The sequence below is a fragment of the Alligator mississippiensis genome, chromosome 6 (assembly GCF_030867095.1).
Source record: "Alligator mississippiensis isolate rAllMis1 chromosome 6, rAllMis1, whole genome shotgun sequence".
NCBI classification, from domain to species: Eukaryota; Metazoa; Chordata; order Crocodylia; family Alligatoridae; genus Alligator; species Alligator mississippiensis.
Window position 1 is genome coordinate 54827533 of NC_081829.1, and position 19771 is coordinate 54847303.

The window sequence follows — 19771 nt, forward strand, 5'->3', positions numbered from 1 at the left end:
TGTGCCTGGAGACGCCATCCCGCCCGTCGCCGTTGCGCAGGTCGCTAACCCGCCGAGCGGCGAGGAGCCTCCCCGCCCCGCCGAGCTCGCCGGGGTTGTGCGTCCACAGGCGCGGGAGGGTTTGCCGGTGAGTAGGGGGAGGCGGGCCCGAGCTAGCCGTAGCCCGGCCCAGCCCGCCCGGGACGAGGCGGCTGCAGCAGCTTGGGCCCGGCACGAGCGGCGGTTCGGGGGAAGGCTGCTGCGCGGGGCCTGACTCCGGGCCGCGGCCGCCATCTTGCGTGGAGGAGCTGGCGGTGGGGAGCAGGGTGGCGGCCGGATGGCGGAGGCGCCGCCGTGGCTTAGGAAGCCGGGATTGGGCGAGCGCGGGGCTTCCCGAGCCTCGGGGGCGGTGCCCGCACAGCGGCGGGAAATGGCGGCTGAAGCCTTTGTCTCCCTTCTTCGCGACGCGGAGGCTTCTGGCGCTGCCGTTGGAGGTGGGAGCGGCCCCCGTGGGCGGGAGCGGCGCCTCCACTGCCCCCGATTGACAAAGACGGCTAGTCCCCGCGGGAAGGGGCCGCGCGGCCCATTGTGAGGTCGCGCGGGACGCGGCGGCGCATGCGCCGGTCGCACCTGCCTGTTGGCGGGGCCGGGGCCGCCCGCGCCGATCGACATCGGGTTGCTCGAGTGGCCGCTGCGGCTCCCGCACTGCGGGCCGGGGCCGGACCTGGCGGGTGAAGCTGCGGGAACGGGACAGTAACTAGGCGCAGACCTCTGAAAAGCCGCGCTGCTCGTGCTCCGAACTGTGCCCCTTCGTACCTCAGAGCCCTGCACTTGCTCGTTGTGCGGGATGTGTAGGGCCCACTCCCATGTGTGGTGGGAATTGCAGCGAGCCTGGGAACTTTGAATCGTGTCCAAATAGCAGCCAAAGGGAAGGGTGGCCTTTATAGGGACCCGGCTGCAAGTCTTGATCCCAGCTCAGTGCATCTTTGTCTCCCATTGCATAGATGTTCTTTCTGCTGCCTTTTAATAGTCTGGGGGCTAAAAAAAAAAAAAGACTCCCTGAAGTTACCCTGAGGGCTTCCAGTTACATCAGTACAACAGGCTACATAAAAATGCACTCTAGCCTTTTGTCTCTTGAAACAAAACAATCAGTTCTCCTCAAGTATGCCAATGTTTTTCCTGTAATCTTATATGCCTCTAAGCAACACCAGTGCGGATACACACTCATAGGCCCTCAGATTTGGCAGTGTGCTGAATTAAGTCATGCTTATTATCAAAGTTCGATGTATCCTCTCTATTATACTGCAACTCAAGTGTGTAATAGGGATACAGCTGGTAATCTTCACATAACTTTTAACTTTTCAACATAAGAAATTTGGACTCTTGGGGGGTTTTTTAGTGGAGCTTAGTAATATGTTTATTCTCTTTTGTTGTGTCTTTTTTCCTGTAGTGTTTTATTTAATAGAAAAAAATGGACTGGAGTGGGAAACATAATGGCCCAAATGATGCATCTAATGATGGAACAGTAGTACGACTTCGTGGCCTGCCATTTGGTTGCAGCAAAGAGGAGATTGTCCAGTTTTTCCAAGGTATCTCTAGTATAGACAAAGTATAGTCGCTGAGATTTTTGTATTTCTGCTATGTTCACTTCTGTTACTGTTTCATGTAGTTTAATTTATTAATAACCAATTATTGGGTGGGGGGTGGGTTGTGTCTTAAGTTTTATATTACAAATGCGTAAGTTTTTACTTTGGAAATTAGATGATAATATTTGATACAGTAAAAAACCGATATATCTGATTCTGTCAAGGCAGTAACTTTTTTTGAAACAAAGCTACTGTGTTATATATTAGAATTTGGAGCAAAGTTAAACTGTTTGACTCGTAGTCGTTTCTTCATATAACATAGGTGGGATTATCTGTTTTTAAGCTATAACAGTATAGCTAAACCCATAATGTTTAATGAAAGATCATTGGCTTGTTTTGTTGGGTGATGGGGGAAACAGATATATTTTTTGTTGTTGTTTAGACATGCTTTTAAGTATTTGCTACAGATGGGAATGTTTCAGCCTTTAACACTGTTCCCCTTGATGGGGTTATTTGTCCTTGGGTTAAAGGGTTGGAAATCGTGCCAAATGGGATAACATTGACGCTGGACTACCAGGGGAGAAGCACAGGGGAGGCCTTCGTGCAGTTTGCTTCAAAGGAGATAGCAGAAAATGCTCTGGGGAAACACAAGGAAAGAATAGGGCACAGGTGGGGATGGAGAGTTTGGGATGGTGTTAAATCTTTATTTTTGGGGGTTGTGGGTCAGTAATGCTTTTTTTGGGGGGGTTGGGGACCATATTTAACTGACTATTTTAAAGAATTTATAATTATGATCCTAAGTTTAACTTGGCAAATACAGTAGCTTTTGGGGGGCGGGGGAAGACAGTATTTACACTATGTAGTTTGCTAAAATCAGAACTTTGTTTCAATTTTTTTTGTGTAGGATATTCTATGATAAATATGAGTATAGCCAGCTATTTTTGAAGAGTAGAAGTACAAGTTTAGTACAAAGACTTCTCTTGTATTTAAACTATACAGTCAGAATTCTTTCACAGTAAAATTTACTAATAATAAAAGCTTTCTATTGATACGCTTAAGAATCTTAAGGTTATTGGGTGACTTAAATTGTATGGTATCTTTGTTTGTATTCGGAGTATATCTAGCTTTAGAAAGACAGTTAACTAATTTAGTGCAGCCGTTGTAATTTTCAAACAGCTTGTGCACGTATTCTTATTTGTACCTTGAAAATACTTTTTTATTTAGATATATTGAAATCTTCAAAAGTAGTAAGAGTGAAATCAGAGGATTCTATGACCCACCAAGAAGAATGATGGGACAGCAACGACCTGGACCATATGATAGACCAATAGGAGGAAGAGGGGGTTATTATGGAGCTGGGCGTGGAAGTATGTATGACAGAATGCGTCGAGGAGGTGGTGGATATGACGGTGGTATGTGTATCTAATGAACAAAGGTTCTGTTGACAGTTTCATGTTTCTGACATTTTTGTCAAGAAATGGAGAAATGTCATTAACTTCAGTACCTGCTAGGTTTGGAAAAAAAATACATATTTATAACTGGATTCTTACTGACATACCAACAGTGAGTGTTGCTGAAAGTGCTGGCACATAAATATTACAAGGTAATAGAAACTGTATGGAAATACATTTTGAGGGAAGAAGTTGGAAAAAATAATTTGCATGTCTAAATGTTAAGCACTTAAAAGTGAGAATTTGTGTTTATATTGGTCAGATGTCTAAGTTTAACAAGTGGAATTATAGACTTGTTTTTATCTATTGAATTTTTGTGAACATAATTATGGCTCTCTTTTTAAATTGTACAGGATATGGTGGCTTCGATGATTATGGTGGCTATAATAACTATGGCTATGGAAACGATGGCTATGATGACAGAATGAGAGATGGGAGAGGTAAAATCAGCATTTAAAAAACTTCTACTGTTTGAACATTGCTAAAGAACAGCTGCTAATATAGGTCATAGAAAAAATAGATTAATAAATCAGTTCAAGTAGAAGTATCTGGAAAGCAGAATTGTTCTGATTTAATGCTCTTAAGTTACTAGTGTTTGCTACATTTGAAAATGTAGTTATGTCCCAATCTAGAGCAGCAGTTGCATAGTACATACACTTTTAAAGACAGGAGCCAGTAGTGGTAATGGGTGTCTCTAGCTTTTGAGATTCTCAAGTGTACTGTTTTACAGGTATGGGAGGACATGGCTATGGTGGAGGTGGAGATGCAGGTTCAGGTTTTCATGGTGGTGGTCATTTTGTTCACATGAGAGGGTTGCCTTTCCGAGCAACAGAAAATGATATTGCTAATGTAAGTATTTTAAGAAAAAATGCATTCTGTTGTAATGCTGTAGCTTTCTTTTTGGTATTCTGTACCAAATATTAACATGAAATTTTTGTGGTTTTTTTGTTCTATTTTGCCAAATAGTTTCATGGGATTTATGCAACTCCCCTTGAAATAGCAAAAAAAAAAAAAAAAAAAAAATCAGCTAAATATCTTGGAAATTAAGTTTTACAAAAGTAATAGCATTTAAGGTTGTCAGTTCTCAAAGTAGTGAAGACTCCCTTTGAATGTCATTAGATGCTTCAGAAGCACACATGAATGCGTAGCTAAAATAATGCTGAAACAAACCTGGCAATTAATGGAATCTGGTTGTTACCCTTTAGATTTACTGGCAAAAATTATTTTTATAGTTGGATCTATCATTAAATTTAACCTAACTTTTCAAAATACTAGAATCTTTTTGGTAGCATACAATGAAATTATGAGCAGAAATAAAAGACAGACATTATTTCTAACAACAGATAATCAGACTGTAATAGGCTGTCATCAGATTAGCAGTCACCAGTTTCCCAGCCATGAAGACAAAGTTGTCAAACTCTTTCAGTGGGTGATACCAGCAAGTAACTCGCGTTCAGATTGTTCTCAGTCTTTTTTCTACCCTCTTCCTGTAATCCTTTCTTAGGTGTTTGACATTTAATGCTTCCATACTAATAAAAAATGGAATTTGCTGTCTGTTGAGACTATATATATATATATTAGAAAAGGAAAAACCTTCTGTCTCCCTCCCCCTCCCTCCCAATTCTTTTGGGATGTAAAAGTGACTAAAACTGGAAATAAATGTTGAACTGGATCAAAGTTGGGAGCCTCTGTTGCATCTGCTGATCTTGCATACCATATTTACTCAATTCCAAGATGAGGTGTTTGTTTTTTTTCTCCCAGTTGGGGGAGGGGGAAGACAGTCATCTTAGAATTGCATACGAGGAAATCTCACTAAATATACTGTCTGTCATTTAACTGCTGCCAAAAGCAGCATGTGCTCAGCAATGGAAACTTACCAAGTTGATTACACGCAGTTAACACTGAGCATAACTATAACACACATGGACCACATTATTGATGGGAATCTTTTTCTTTATGTGGCAGGAATCCTAGTCTTGTTTACCTATAGCCAAAAGGCTGATGCATATTAGTGTCTATTAATTACAGCCCCCTCACTGCTTGCTCTTTTTTTAAGCCCTTGTGAGCCATGACATTGCTCTGTCACAGGAAGTTATTTTTCTGCCTTGTTCAGAACTGTTGAAGCCTCTGGAGTAATCTGTCCAGTTTTGGTCACAACACTTTAAGGAAGTGTGACAAATTGAAAGGAATGTAGAAGAGAGAAACAAAAGTTTATTAGACATTGGAAAACTAGGCAAGCTGCTGTGTGACAGCCTTTCTGTAAGTTCTTAAATGTCTGCAGCAGTGTAGCCTAATAAAGGTATCTCGATTGGGTAGGTGTTTGGTAAACTAGGAAATACTTATGAGTCAAATCACACTTGTTGCCTTATGCCACAAGGAAAGGAAATGGGCCAACACCCCTTCCTTTCCTTATGGCACAGGCAACAAATGTGATTTGGCTCGTAAGTATTTCATAGTTTACCAAACACCTACCCAATCAAGATACCTTTATTAAGCTATAAAGCTGCAGACATTTAAGAACCTCAGAATTTATTACACTAGGTCAGACTCAAGATGTACCTAGACCAACATCCTGTCCTCGACACAAGTGTAGCGAGATCCATCCTATCGTACTTTCCCAGTCACGAGTAGGTTACATCAATAACTTGGGTGTAATAGTCCCTTGTGTACTTTATCATCCATAAATGTTTAAACCCTTTTTAAATCCAGTTATGCTACTGGCTTTCACAGAATCCTGTGGCACAACGTTCCATGTGTTAATGATGTTGTGTAAAAATGTCCTTTATTTTTAAATCTGTTGTCTCATGATTTAATTAAGTGCCCTAGTTCTTGTGTTAAGGGGTAGGAAATAACACCTCCCAACTTTTTCTACAGCATTTGCCTTTGATAGACCCCTTATTTATAGAATAATAGAAAGAAGGACCAGAAGGGCCCTCTAAGATCAAGTCCAGTTCCGTGCCATGGGCAAGAGAGATAATGGGCTCAAACGAGCTTAACGAGGTTCTCATCCAGCCTCCTCTTGAACACGGCTAGGGATGGCAACTGCACCACGTCTGCTGGATGCGTGTTCCAGATTTTGGTTAGCTGTACGGGACATAAGTTTAGGCTAGACGTATGGAAAAAACTTTTCCCTGACTAACTTGTGCCTATTATACTCCCTCAGCCATCTCCTTATCCAAGCTGAAGAGACCTAGCCTTTTCAATCTCATAGTATGGAAATTGTTCCATATCCTGCTGTGCCCCCCCCTCCCTCCCTCCCCCCCAAATTTGTCCTTTTACTATTTTTTTTTTCTAGTTTTACTTTATGTACTTAATATGCCATAAGTGTTTGCAGGATATGGCCTAAGTATGCTAAAATTGAGTGTCATACCCTGCTTAAGATTTGAGCATGTATTACTGACATGTTTTTTGGGTAAATGGACTGCTGGTCCTGTAGACAACTTAGTCTAATATTGTCCTTAACAGCTGTTAACAGAAAATATAAGCTTTTATGGATCACAGGACCACTAAATCTTGTTAGTTTAGCTTATTAAATATATGAATGATGTTTAAAAGTGTCATTAAAATAATGTTTGCGGGAAAGTTGAGTTGAAGGTACTAGATTAAGGAGACTATAGTTCTGTTCCTGTTTTCTTTGCTTTTCTTTCTGTTGTAACTCAGCAAAACCATTTATCACTCTGTGTTTACTTGGGTTTTTTTGTAAATGGGATATTTCAGTCTTAGTACCTGTGTAAGATGGTTAAGTTGTTTGTAAAGTGAGGTTCATGGATAAAGCCCACTATTGATGTACAGGGTAGTATTCATGCAGAACACTATTGCATCTGAAGAGGGAGTAATCTGATCATATTTTAGAGAAAAGAAAGTGTACACACAGGGTAAACACATTAGATCCGAAAGTCAGTTACCCCAGCCAACTCTGTATTTAATACTACCAGTGAGGTGTTTTTTTTTCTAAAGTCCTAGTTTAGAAGATGAATGCTTGCATTTGCATTGATTTGCTATATAAATATTGTTTTGCTAGTAAAAAATATGGATGCCAAAGAGAGGGTTGCTTTGATACAGAGGAAATTACTGCTAATTTTAATTTGAGGTGATCTGAACATGAGCTGAAAGCAATTCAGAGTGTTAATTTTTCTTTTAGTTTTTCTCACCACTGAATCCTATCAGAGTTCACATTGATATTGGAGCAGATGGAAGAGCAACAGGAGAAGCAGATGTGGAATTTGTAACACACGAAGATGCAGTGGCTGCCATGTCTAAAGATAAAAATCACATGCGTAAGTTTTCATGAGAGTTGCTTGTTTGGAGGTATCCAGACAGTAAAAAATGGAAGCTAGCAGCCAGGTTGGCTCCCTTGAGTTTGAGAGTATGGAGAAACAGCTTGAGGGGCTGTTAATGTAGTTGGATTCCCCCTAACTTGAGGTTTAGTGGAGGGAGCTCTTCAGAATCTGAAGATGTAGTGTCTAAAATCTGTCCAGACATGCAAGCTTGGATTTGATTCTCCAGCCTCATTTGTTTTGTTTGGTGGCTTGATCTAGTATGCTTATGAAAGATGCCATACTGAAAGTTTGAATACTTTTTAAGGAAACATGAGCAGCAGTAGTACAAGTCTACTTACACTGCCTTGCCAGTAAATCTCAGTCCAGAAGCTTTAAGTCCTAGTCCTTTAGACTGTCCAAGGTACAAATTGTGACCGTCTTCAAAATTAACATGGAGAAACAGCCTTCTAGGGATTGGTCAGATGATACCAACTCAGTCTCATAACCATTTAAGCAACTAGTGGTAGCCTTGTACTCTTTCCCCATCCCTCCCCCCAAACTGTTTGGTAACTCTGGAGTGAATTTCAATTTTTGTCTTCTAACCTCTCAAAGTCACAAGTAGCTGTTTCTTCTATTTTCTTAAAGAACATCGATACATTGAATTATTCCTGAATTCAACTGCTGGAGGTGGCTCTGGAATGGGAGGCTATGGCAGAGATGGAATGGGTATGTATGGATTCAGATCTTACTTCACTTCTATGTTTAGGGAAATAAAGTTTCTAATGATGTATTGCTCTTACTTTTCAGATCAAGGAGGTTATGGCTCTGTTGGCAGAATGGGAATGGGTAGCAATTATAGCGGAGGGTACGGAACACCTGATGGCTTAGGTGGATATAGTAAGTAGTGGGTTTTGTTTGTTAATTGTTCTAATAATTTTACTTGTTTTATAATTATGTAGCTACATGACTCCTAACTGTTTGGATTTTATAGAGTTTTAGGGAGAATCTGCACTTCATTACAGTTATATACTTGTAATACTTTAAACTCCATTTCATCCACAGTCATAGGTTGAGAACCTTCAAATACTTTTTTTTTTCTTCAGAGCTGTGAGTACATTACTTAATATTTGTTACCTTTTATAGGTCGTGGCAGTGGAAATAGTGGTGGATACTATGGACAAGGCAGTATGAGTAGTGGTGGATGGCGTGGAATGTATTAAAGAACAGCTTTGCTTCCGCAAAATATCCTGGAAGAAACAGTATCTGGTCTACTAGACTTTCTTACAAAATTAAATTTCTTTTGTATTTTAAGAACTTTATAATGACTGAAGGAATGTGTTTTCACACTATTATTTGGTAAGCAACAGATTGTGATGGGGAAATCTGTTTTCTGTAGGTTTTATTTGTTGCATACTCTGACTTTAAATAAATTTTTATATTCAAACCACTGATGTTGATACTTTTTATACTAGCTATTCCTAAAGATGTATTGCATATTGAAAAATAGTTGGTTTAAGATGTTGTACCATTGGTTCAATTAAAGGTGGTTGTGCTGTACCTCCTCTAAACACTGATCCAGTTTACTTAGTAAGGCATAACAATGCTGAACTGAAGGTGTGCTTGGTTTAAAGGGAAAAAGTAAAGTACAATAATTTTTAGTTAGAACCTATTTCTATGTTGGCTTCCAGGAAAAGTATATATAGATGAAATCCCACAGCAAATTAGCAGAATATGGGTATAGAGGCTAAAATTTGCAAAATGTAGCTTGACATGAAAAACAAAGATAGCTATATTCCCCCCCCCCATATACACATAGGCTTGTTGATTGGTATCAGTGTTCCTAGAACAGTCAAATTTATTTCCGCAGTTTTGTATTTTATTTAGTAATCTACACTAGCACAATTTCTTTTTTTATCTACCAATCAAAATATCCACATCTAAATTAACTTAAAACAGTACAATTTTATTTTAATCATTCTGTAGGAACAAAACTCAAACAAAGGGGTTGAGGGCTAGTTAATTAAAAATCCAGTTTTATTATAACTTTATTTTACAAATACCCAAAACATTCAATAAGAAGAGTTAGAGGGATTTTTAAAACATCTAACGGTCTCATTCAATTGGGTTTTGAAAAAATGCACAAGTAGCTTTTGCAGTTGAGTAATTGATGATGATTTGGCAGTTCCTCTTCTGAGGTGTAAAGCCTGTGAGGCTTACTGTGTTTTGTAAAATGATTTGCCATCCAAACATATCTCAAATGAAGGCAAGAGTTAAAGTGAATACTTGCTTAAATTACTTTTAATAAAGCCCAAACACATCTTGTTGTAATGCTTTTGTACATTTATGACACAAGATGTACAGAAACATATTGTTTGAAGGCACTTTAACACATGATGTATGATGAAGAAAAAAAGGTATTACATTTCTTCCAAATTAATTGCTTGTCCTCAATGCCTCCCTAAAACTTGTCAAATGTGATCTTGGGTATTGAAAGTTTGTCACCTGTTTTGCTAGTAATGTGTTGTTTGTATGTAATAAATGTCTTATTGTGGGAGATAACAGAATGGAGTGTGTTTTGCTAGAAAGCGTTCTTGTCAGATTGGTCCGAGCTTCACAAATTAGCTGACAATGATGTGGCATTAAGACACTGTTTTAAAGAATAAATTAATTCTTCCTTGACTGCTTTCCCCTTCATCCTTCTCAAGAGGAAAAGAAAAGGCTGTTACCATCTCTTGAAAAATACTCTCTAAAGAGTTACTGTATTCTATGCTGTTAAATGTACAAATGACACTTAATGCCTTTAACCCATTACAACTAGTAGGCTACTATGAGGCATCTAAGAGTTTTCCATGCATTTAATGAACTATGCTACAGCACGGAGCTTGTTTGAGAAGCCTTAACTAATACTACAGAGGTTTCCAGGAGAGTTCAGAGTTTAGACATTTTTAAAGAAGCTGGCTCCTGTAATCACTTTGAGCTTTAAAACTTGTGATCAGTTATGCATGTGTGTGTGTGCGCATCATCACTAATAATAACTCATACGTAACATTTCTAATGTGAAACAGTCCATTTGTAATCAAGACTGTGACTGAACAGAATTACAGCCAAATAGGCAGGAGTCAGGTAAGCAATAGTACACAGCAAACAGTACGATAGTAATCCAAAGTGAATCACTTAATGTTTTTTCACACTTGAGAGACTAGTAGAGCTTACTAAGTACCTGCATCCAGAATAGCTGCTGAAGCTATATGTGCCCCTGACTTGTGTTTTTGTTTCTGTTCTTGAGACTGCACACACTCCTTTTAGTTGATTTCTTTATAACTTTTTCAAAGGTGAATAAAATAAGTCCTCCTTTATCACTGCAGACTTTATGGAATGAAGCAGGGTGCCTTCAACAAGATTTTGCTGTAAGAAACAGTCATGAGCAACTTAACACCTTGCAACAGTTCGCTTTTGCCTGTTTTCAGTCATAGCCATGATTCATAGATGCTAGGGTCAGAAGGGACCTCAATAGATCATCTAGTCTGACCCCCTGCATAGGCAGGAAAGAGTGCTAGGTCTAGATGACCCCAGCCAGATGCCTGTCTAACCTCCTCTTGAAGACCCCCAGGGTAGGGGAGAGCACCACCTCCCTTGGGAGCCTATTCCAGACCTTGGCCACTCTAACTGTGAAGAAGTTCTTCCTAATGTCTAGTCTAATGCTGGTACAAGGAGTTGGAAAGAAGCAAAAAGTTTGTGAGGTAAAGTAACATTTACAGGTACTCCTCACTTAACGACCACACGGACTTACGACTAGCTCTCCGAGCAGTCGGTATTGTACGAATTGTATTGTGGAAACGGCAGCGCGGCGTCTCAAGCCAAGGCACACAGTATCAAGGGGCGGCTCCTCGCTTATCGACCAATTCGCTTAACGATCTAGTCGCAGGAACGGAACTCGGTCGTTAAGTGAGGAGTGCCTGTATTCAGTTGGCCCAAAAAATGATGCTGCTTTACTTCATAAACCTAGCTTCAGTCACTTAGTCATGAATACAAGATATAAACCTTGAAATACTGAACTAAAGTTACTAAACATGAGAAGTACTTAGTTTTCTTCACTTTTATAAAAGCCAGTCACTAGGGGCAAGATTGGAAAATACTCTCAAATCTAAGTCTTAACAGCTTCAGCGTCTAGAATGTTTACACAAAAGATATGAAATGACTTCTCAAAGCAGGCTTGGCAATAATGAGAAGGCTTTTATGAATGTTAACTGCTAGCAAGGGAAAGCAGATACAGTATTTAGTACATTCTACCGTACTACTTTCTTGGACGTTTTCAATAGTGATTGCATCCCCCCACCAAATAGTATTCAGCTTTTTTTTTTTTTTCTAGAAAAGTCTAGTTCTGGCTTGTTCTTTACCACTGAAGAGCAGTTTAAAAATGTGGCCAAACCTAAGGTGGAAAAGGACTGAAGCAAAATTTATTTTGCTCTTCCTCTAGTAATGCAAGAATATCTATACTTGTGGGTACTAATACTGGAAAAAAGGCAGTTTAAAACATTAATGCTCATTCTTTTTAGGCTTGTGCAGATATGCCTCCAAAAAATATTAGCTCTTGCGAGTTTTTTTTAACTACAGAAAGAACAGAGCAGTTCTTTCATGGTGGAGAAGTCAGAAAATCTAACATTAAAGCATTCTGATGTTATGGATTACTACTAAAAAGCTCTAGCTGTATGTTGTGAATCCTGCAGGTGTTTGCAAACCTAACTATTGTGTTATGCTCTACAACACCCTTAAAAGGATCTTACAGGACCCAGACTGAGAATTGTCCATTTAAAATGGGTATTCAATCTCTGGCCTGCAAGGCCATGTCAGCCAGCCCCTAGGTCACCCCACAGATGCAGAAACTGGTAGCAGGGGAGCAGTGCTGGTGTTAATTGGCACCCCTACTTGCCAAATTTCCAAACATGGGGATCCCTGCAGTTTGGATGACAGGACCTTGCATGCTAGAGTGCACTGTCAACCATGTGGCAGGGACAGCATGTGGAGTTGCTCAAATGCACCATATCTACTGCACAACTGGAATATGAAGCACCACTGGTTTAGAACAATTTAAGGAGGCTGAAGGGAGCAGTCTTCCTCCAGAAGGACTATTACTACAGATAGGATGATTGGTTTGGATTTTGTTTTTTTCAAGCTTACAACCATATCCATGAGGGATACACTTAAAAGGTCATCAGGTAGAAAGATGCTTACTAGCTAGTGGTTTTCAATAGTGTTTAAGTAGTACAACACTCACAGGTACTAATAGCAGTGGATTACCTGCACTGGTAGCACGGTAGCTGATTATGCATTCAAGCTTACAAGCGGTAAGTGGTCAGCTGTCCAGGAGATAGTGTTCTTCCTGCTCATGGCTATGCAAATTGAGGGAGACAGGACTCCGTTTCATTTTGTCAATACCCTCACTTAGGCCTGTAAGAGTTGAATTCTCAGTAAGGATACAGAGGAATATTGCAGAACCCGGTTACTACAGTACTTGCTTTTAAACTATGTTGATGTATTTAGGGCAAGGAGATCAAAACTCTCCATCAGGCTAGTGTGAAGAGAGATTTCTATCCTTTAAGAGAGCATTATCCCTATTGTTACAGCATGATACAAAAACCCTAAAAATCAGACTAGTTAGCTTCAAGCAATACAGAAAATGGATCAAGTAGGAAATTCTATCTGCCTTTTTGGGTAAAAAATACATATATTTAAAAAAAAAAAATTGAAACATTTTTCATATATTTAGTATATACAAGCAATTCTGACATGCTACATTCGTAATTATGTCTTCACAAAAATATTAAAACTTTTATTAGGGGTTCACCAATAAAGTTTTTCTCGGCTGATACCAATGGCCAATTATTAACCAGCCATATCAACCGATACCAGTCCAAAAGCCGATTTACAGGAATGCGCAAGGTAAGGGCACAGGCAGATGCTGCCCAGTCAGGGGGGGTGGATGCATCTCCCTACCAGCGTGTGCATCCCTGGGGGAGGTATGGGGGGCATATGCCCCCCCCTGGATTTGTGCACAAAGTGAAGATGGGCTGCCCACTGCAGGTTCAGGGCCAGGGGCTGCGCTGGCCTCTACCCATGGAGGGGGCTGGGCAGGAGCTGTGCTCGGAATGGGTGGGAGCAGGGTAGACTTAGCTGCACAGGGTAGGTGGCAGCAGCAGTGGCACTAGGGAGAGGTTTTGGGGGGGCTATGGCCACCCCAAACTTCCCCTTCTCCATCCCATGCAGCTGAGCCCACCCTTCCCTTGCCTGCCCTGAGCACAGCCCCAGTTCACCCTGCCAGTGGGAAGAGGCCGGCACAGCCCCTGGCCCTAAGCCCTTACCCCGTGCACAAATCCAGAGGGGTACATGCCTCCCCTGAGGGTGTGCAGAGCAGTGGGGAGCTGTCCTCCCTGAATGAGCCACCTGTGGCTCCTCCCTGTGCCCTGCCCCAGGGTCACATCCACCATCCTGGCTGGGCAGCACCTGCCCCTGCCCCACTCTTCCCTCACCGTGTGGGTCCTTGATCTGCCCCGTTTCTCCCAGCCCCCCCCCCCCCCCCCCCCCCGACTTACTGGCAGGACGCTGCTCTCCAATCTGCAGGGCTGTATTCTTGGCTGCATGTATGCTGCAGCTATGTACATTAGGGCTGTGCGAAACAGCAGCATTCCATTTCAACATTTTGATGGAACTGTTCCATTTCAACTTTTGTTTCGAGTCAAAACAGCTGGTCCATTCCATTCCGTTGAAACAGTTTCAACCCTGTTTCAACCATAGGATATAATGAGGAAGGTCGAAACAGCCTATAACTTTGTCATTTCTGGCCTGATTTGGATGAAATTTGCAGGAATGGTGGCCCCTTATGAGGCCTGCCAAGTTTCAAGGAGATAGGTATAGGGGGTTCGAAGAAATTGCACCCCAAAGTCTTGAAAGCAAAAGTTGTGTCACATGTATGTGTTAAGCCACAGCGAGGTCAAAACTGCAGGCATGCTACCCCTGCTGAGGCCACGAAGCCTGCTAAGTTCCAAGGAGATAGGTGCAGTGGTTCTGGGGCCCTGCACCTCTAGCTGCTGACAGGCAAAACTTGTGTCATGGGTGCTTGTGCAACTGTGTCTGTCTTGGGGCACGGGGGGGGGGTAGAAACTACTGCACGTCTAGCTGCTAGGCCGCTTTGTGGCCACAAAGCCTGCCAGCTGTCAAGGAGATAGGTGCAGCGGGGTCCTGGGGCCCTGCACCCCTAGCTGCTGACAGGCAAAACTTGTGACATGGGTGCTTGTGCAACTGCTGCCTCTCATCAGAAAGCAGGACTGAAGATCCCCCATCACTTACCACCACAGACCTGGGGGTAATAATTGACCACAGTATGAACATGAGCCAGCAGTGCGACGCTGTAGATAGCAGGGCCAACAATACCCTGGCATGCATCAATTGATGCATCTCCAGCAAAACCATTGCAAGGAAGTGATTCTCCTGCTCTACTTGGCATTGGTGAGACCGCAGCTGGAGTACTGTATCCAGTTCTGGGCTCCACACTTTAACAAGGACGTGGTAAAGCTTGAGAGAGTCTAGAGAAGGGCTACCCATATGATCAGAGACTTGTATGGCAAGCCATATGAGGAAAGGCTGAGGGACCTGGGACTCTTCAGCCTGAAAATGAGAAGGCTGAGAGGGGACTTGGTAGCAGCTTACCGTTACATCAAAAGCGTACAACTAGGGCTCAGTGAACAACTGTTCACCAGGGCACCCTTGGGGAAAACTAGGAATAATGGTCACAAACTCCTGGAAGATTTTCAGGCTCATTTCAGGCTCAACATTAGGAAAAGCTACTTCACAACTAGGGTGTCCAGACTGTGGAATAAGCTCCCTCCAGATCACCTACCCTGGAAATCTTCAAGAGGAGACTAGACAGTCACCTTGCTAGGGTCACCTGACCCCCAGCTGTCTTTCCCGCTTGGTGCAGGAGGCTAGTTTTGCTGCAAATGCATCAAATGATGCATGCAGGTACTGTTGGCCCTGCTGACTACAGCATCGCACTCCTGGCTCATGTTCATACTGTGTTCAATTATTACCCCCAGGTCTGTGGTGGCAAGTGATGGGGGATCTTCAGTCCTGCCGCCTGATAAGAGGCAGCAGTTGCACAAGCACCCATGTCACAAGTTTTGCCTGTCAGCAGCTAGTTGCAGTGGGGTTCTGGGGCCCTGCACCCCTATTTCCTTGACAGCTGGCAGGCTTTGTGGCCGCAGGAAGGCATAGCAGTCAGGCCTGCAGTAGTTTCCCTCCCCCCACCCTGTGCCCCAAGACAGACACAGTTGCACAAGCACCCATGACACGTTTTGCCTGTCAACAGCTAGAGGTGCCGGGCTCCAGAACTTGAAAGCTGGCAGGCTTCGTGGCCTCAGCAGGGGCTAGCAGGCCTGCAGTTTTGACTCCACTGTGGCTTGACATGTACACGTGACATGAGTTTTGCTTTCAAGACTTTGGGGTGCAGTTTCCCCGAATTCCCTGCACCTATCTCCTTGAAACTTGGCAGGCTTCATGCCCTCTGAAAGGGCTACCATTCCTGCAGGTTTCATAAATTTCATAGACATTAGGGCTGGAAGGGACCTTGGAAGATCATAGAGTCCAGCCCCCTGCCCCAGGGGGAGGAAGTCAGCTGGGGTCATAGGATCCCAGCAAGATAAACATCCAAATTTCTCTAGAAGGCATTAAAAGTAGGTGCTTGAACCACCTCCGATGGCAGACTATTCCAGACCTTGGGGGCTCGGACAGTAAAGAAATTCTTCCTTATGTCCGGCCTGAAACAGTCTTGGAGGAGTTTATAACAGTTCGACCTTGTCATCCCTTGGAGTGCTCTGGTGAACTAACATTCCCCCAGATCCTGGTGAACACCCCTGATAAACTTATAGGTGGCCATCAGATCGCCCCTGAGCCTGAGCTTTTCTAGGCTGAAAAGTCCCATAGCTCTCAGCCTCTCATTGTAAGGTCTGTTTTCCTGACCTCTGATCATGCACGTGGCTCTTCTCTAGACTCTCTCAAGCTTCTCCACATCCTTTTTGAATTGTGGAGCCCAAAACTGGACGCAGTACTCCAGCTGTGGCTTCACCAAGGTTGAGTACAACAGGAGAATGACATCCTGGGATTTGCTTGAGAAGCATCTATGGATGCAGGCCAGCATTTTGCTTGTTTTACTAGCTGCAGCATCACACTGAAGGCTCATGTTCATCTTGTGGTCAATCATGAACCACAAGTCCCTTTCATCCATAGTGCTAGCCACCGTAGCATTGCCGAGCCTATAAGTATGCTGCAGGTTTCTCTTCCCAAGGTAGAGAACCTTGTTTCATCCAAATCAGGCCAAAAATGACAAAATTATAGGCTGTTTCAACCTTCCCCTTTATAACCTATGGGCGAAATGTTGAAACAGCATCGAAATGGCAAAATGTTTCGACTTTTCTCGTTTTGTTTTGAGGCTGTTCCGACCATACCTGTTCCATTTCGATTTTGCTGTTTCAACCTCAAAACGAGTCAAAACAGCATCAAAACAAAAAACTGGCAGTGAAATTTCACACAGCCCTAATGTGCATCCATGCGGCATTTATTGGTAACAGCATCAGACAAAAAAAGTAGATTGCCAATAATGTTAATTTTCCTGTTATCGGTGCCAATCTGATATGCGACTGATATATTGGCACACCTCTAGCTATTATCAGTAGTGAAAGTTCAAGTCAGAAGAGAGGGTGTTGTCTACCAACACTGAAATTTACATAAGTTATAAAATATTTCCTTATTTTATAATATGTAATCTTGTTTTTTTAAATAATGTAGTCTTTTGGTATTTATATAATTGATTAATAACTTAATAAAATAATAAAAATAATTCGTGCGCTAAGCCAAATCCTGCTCATCTTATTCACAAAGGTCCCACTGAATAAGAGTATGGCGAGCAAGGCAAGCAGGATTTAACTATCATGTATGGGAAAATATCAAGACCAAAAATAATCAAAAGGTCCAATAAGGAATATCATTCAAAATAATTTTAAAAGGTGGCACTACTTGCATAGTTTGCTTATAGGTCACTTAAACAGGTTTCATTTCCTGAACAAACTACAGGTTCACAAACATCTGCATTTTTTCAGCCTAATAGAAAGAAAAAAAAAAAATCAGTAATTTTTGTTTTTATTCTTTACAAAAGCTGCATAAGCAACTATAATTAAGAGTTTTAAAAGATTTTGGTATTACCTTTACAACATTAATTGCATGATTATTCGCCAACCATGCAACTAAGCTTTGACTAACTTTAACTAACTAAGTGCAAGAATGATTTATAAAGATTAGTTAAAAGACACCATTATTCCCAAAACCATCTTGCTTCTGTTAGGAAACGCAATCCATATCAGTGGGTAAAGAAAATACTTTGGAAAATTCTCCTGTCTTCCGTTGGCTAACGTAGGTTTGAGGGTAAATTTCTTACTAGCGGCTCAATTCTACAATGAGTGATCTGCCTATATCAAGAGACAGAAACCTAGCTCTTTTTTTGTTTGTTTTTAGGAAGGTTGGGGTAGAGAGGCCTCAGACATGTGGACTGTCAGTAGTCCAACACACACAGATAAATGAGTAGAGTATAAGAAAGGTTCATGTAAACCAGGGGTCAGCAACTCCCAGCACGTGTGCTGAGCATGGCACGCAAGGCCATTTTGGTCAGCATGGCTAGTCCCGGCTCTGGGTAGTTGCTGCCAGCGACAGAGCCCAGGCTGCTCCCAGCAGAGCTTGCAGTGTCCCAGCTGCCTGCTGGGAGCAGCCCAGGCTCCCGGCTGACAGTAGCTACCCAGAGGCGGGGCCGGCTGCAGCCGGGAAGCTGCAAACAGCTGCTCCAGGCTCCACAGCTCCGGCATCAGCTACATGCTGGCGGCGACTATGCACGCATCTTGGGGCGGGCTGCACTGCCCTGCTGTCTGCCCCAAGGTGTGCGCGCAGTCACCACCAGCATGGAGCTGATGCCAGAGCTGTGGAGCCTGGGACAGCTGTTTGCTGCAGCTGCCCAGAGCCCAGTCACCAGCTCTATGCCGGGAGCTGGGGAGAGACCAGGGTTGTGCTGCCTCAGGCCCCTCCCCCACAGCCTGCTCCAAGGCGTGCATGCATGTGCCAGTACAGAGCTGATGCCAGGGCTCCAGAGCCCAGCACAGCTGTTTGCCGCCTCCCAGCTGCAGCCAGCCCCGGCTCTGGGTAGCTGCTGCCAGCCGGGAGCCTGGGCTGCTCCCAGCAGGTAGCTGAGATGCTGCGAGCCCTGCTGAGAGCAGCCCGGACTCCAGCAGCTACCCAGAGCTGGGGTAGCTGCTGACAGCCACAGAGCCCGGGATGGGGGGCAGGGGCTTTGGGTGGGAGGCAAGGGGCAGCAGGGCTGGGGGGCAAGGGCCACAAGCAGGGCATCCTGCCATGTACCCCCTTCCTTCATTTTGTTTTTCTGGCATGCCGGCACTCTGGCACCTTCCAAGGTAGGCATTGTGGTGTTTTTCAGCACTCCGGCCAAAAAACGTTGCCTGCCCCTGCTGTAATCTGTCTTATCACAGAGATATTGTTACATGTAGTATTTTGTGTGTCAACAACAGCTACATGGGTCTGTTTCAGCACTAGTTGTTATAGAACGTATTTTTTAAAGAACAAGCAGTACCCATTGTCTACTCATGCTGACTAAAACCCTATCTAAATCGTAATGTCCAAGTTCTGCAAGTTTGATATAAGGGGGAAAGAGAATCTTCTTGTCACATAGGTAACAGTAAGAAGTTGCGACCCCTAATATATCACACTACAACGTATGGAAGAATTCTGCTTGTAGCACTTATGGTTGCAACCAACAGCTTGGAAACCATAACTCTAGCATAACTGATGCAGACAGCCTGCCTTTTAGGAGAAGAGCTGAAGTTATGCAGTAGGCTTTTAAGTATGAAAATGGAAGATGACATATTACAAAATGAGCTACTTAACTGATGATCATTTTTAAAGAAAAGTTAGCTCACATGCTTATCTATCTCAGGCTGCCTCCCATATCTGCCCAGGTGCAAAAGGCCCAATTGTTTCTTACCTAGCTGGCAAAATCTCCAGCTTTGCTTCAACAACTCCTACAGTACAGTTACACTGTCAATGCAGAATTCTTTGGCACATCAAAAACTGGAAGGTGGGACAAATAAAAGAAATGCAATATTAAAATAAATAGGCTGCGATAATGATTACATTATCTATTTTAATATAAGGAAATCTGCCACAGCTTACCTCTGTCACAACATGGCATCAAAAAACTAGAGAAAGTTTGAAGCTGAATTTTTCTCCAACTTTCTGCAGAAAAACAGTCTTTGCTCTAACAGCGTGTTATCTACTGTCAACGCAAGTAGGTTGCACTTTTTTACTGGGACAGATCCACTAACTGCAAGTCTACTGGGCTTCCTTTCACTTCCAAACCTCTTCTGCATTCATTCCATTCTCCTTCCAC

At 42.8% G+C, this 19771-nt stretch overlaps 2 protein-coding genes across 7 annotated transcripts in view; one reads left to right on the forward strand and one right to left on the reverse strand.

Annotated features, from left to right (window-relative positions):
* The first annotated feature begins 37 nt into the window (after nt 1-37).
* Nucleotides 38-8719, forward strand: HNRNPH3 (heterogeneous nuclear ribonucleoprotein H3). Of its 4 annotated transcripts, none has more exons than XM_006259469.4 (10): nt 38-127; nt 1430-1568; nt 2096-2234; nt 2790-2977; nt 3370-3456; nt 3747-3865; nt 7158-7293; nt 7921-8001; nt 8083-8172; nt 8419-8719. In XM_006259469.4, exons 2-10 carry the CDS (start codon nt 1451-1453, stop codon nt 8493-8495), a joined length of 1035 nt encoding a protein of 344 aa, XP_006259531.1. In that variant the 5' UTR covers nt 38-127; nt 1430-1450; the 3' UTR covers nt 8496-8719. The 4 variants fall into 4 exon arrangements, with proteins under 4 accessions (XP_006259531.1, XP_006259532.1, XP_059585865.1 ...); XM_006259470.4 differs by having other exon boundaries at nt 2790-2932; XM_059729882.1 differs by lacking the exon at nt 38-127 and adding an exon at nt 451-473.
* A 351-nt stretch (nt 8720-9070) lies between these two features.
* RUFY2 (RUN and FYVE domain containing 2) overlaps nt 9071-19771 on the reverse strand; it is a 75101-nt gene continuing 64400 nt past the window's right edge. The window contains exons 18-20 of one of the 3 annotated variants that reach the window (XR_002089391.2): nt 19367-19452; nt 12574-12723; nt 9071-10680 (exon numbers count right to left, since the gene is read on the reverse strand). Coding sequence is in view for 1 of the 3 variants with exons in the window: in XM_014609354.3 (XP_014464840.2) it covers nt 19446-19452 (7 nt within the window). In the remaining 2 variants the exon portion in view is untranslated. Of the gene's footprint in view, nt 12724-15410; nt 19453-19771 lie in introns of those variants that run through there. The other 2 variants (XR_009463045.1, XM_014609354.3) reach the window with 2 other exon arrangements.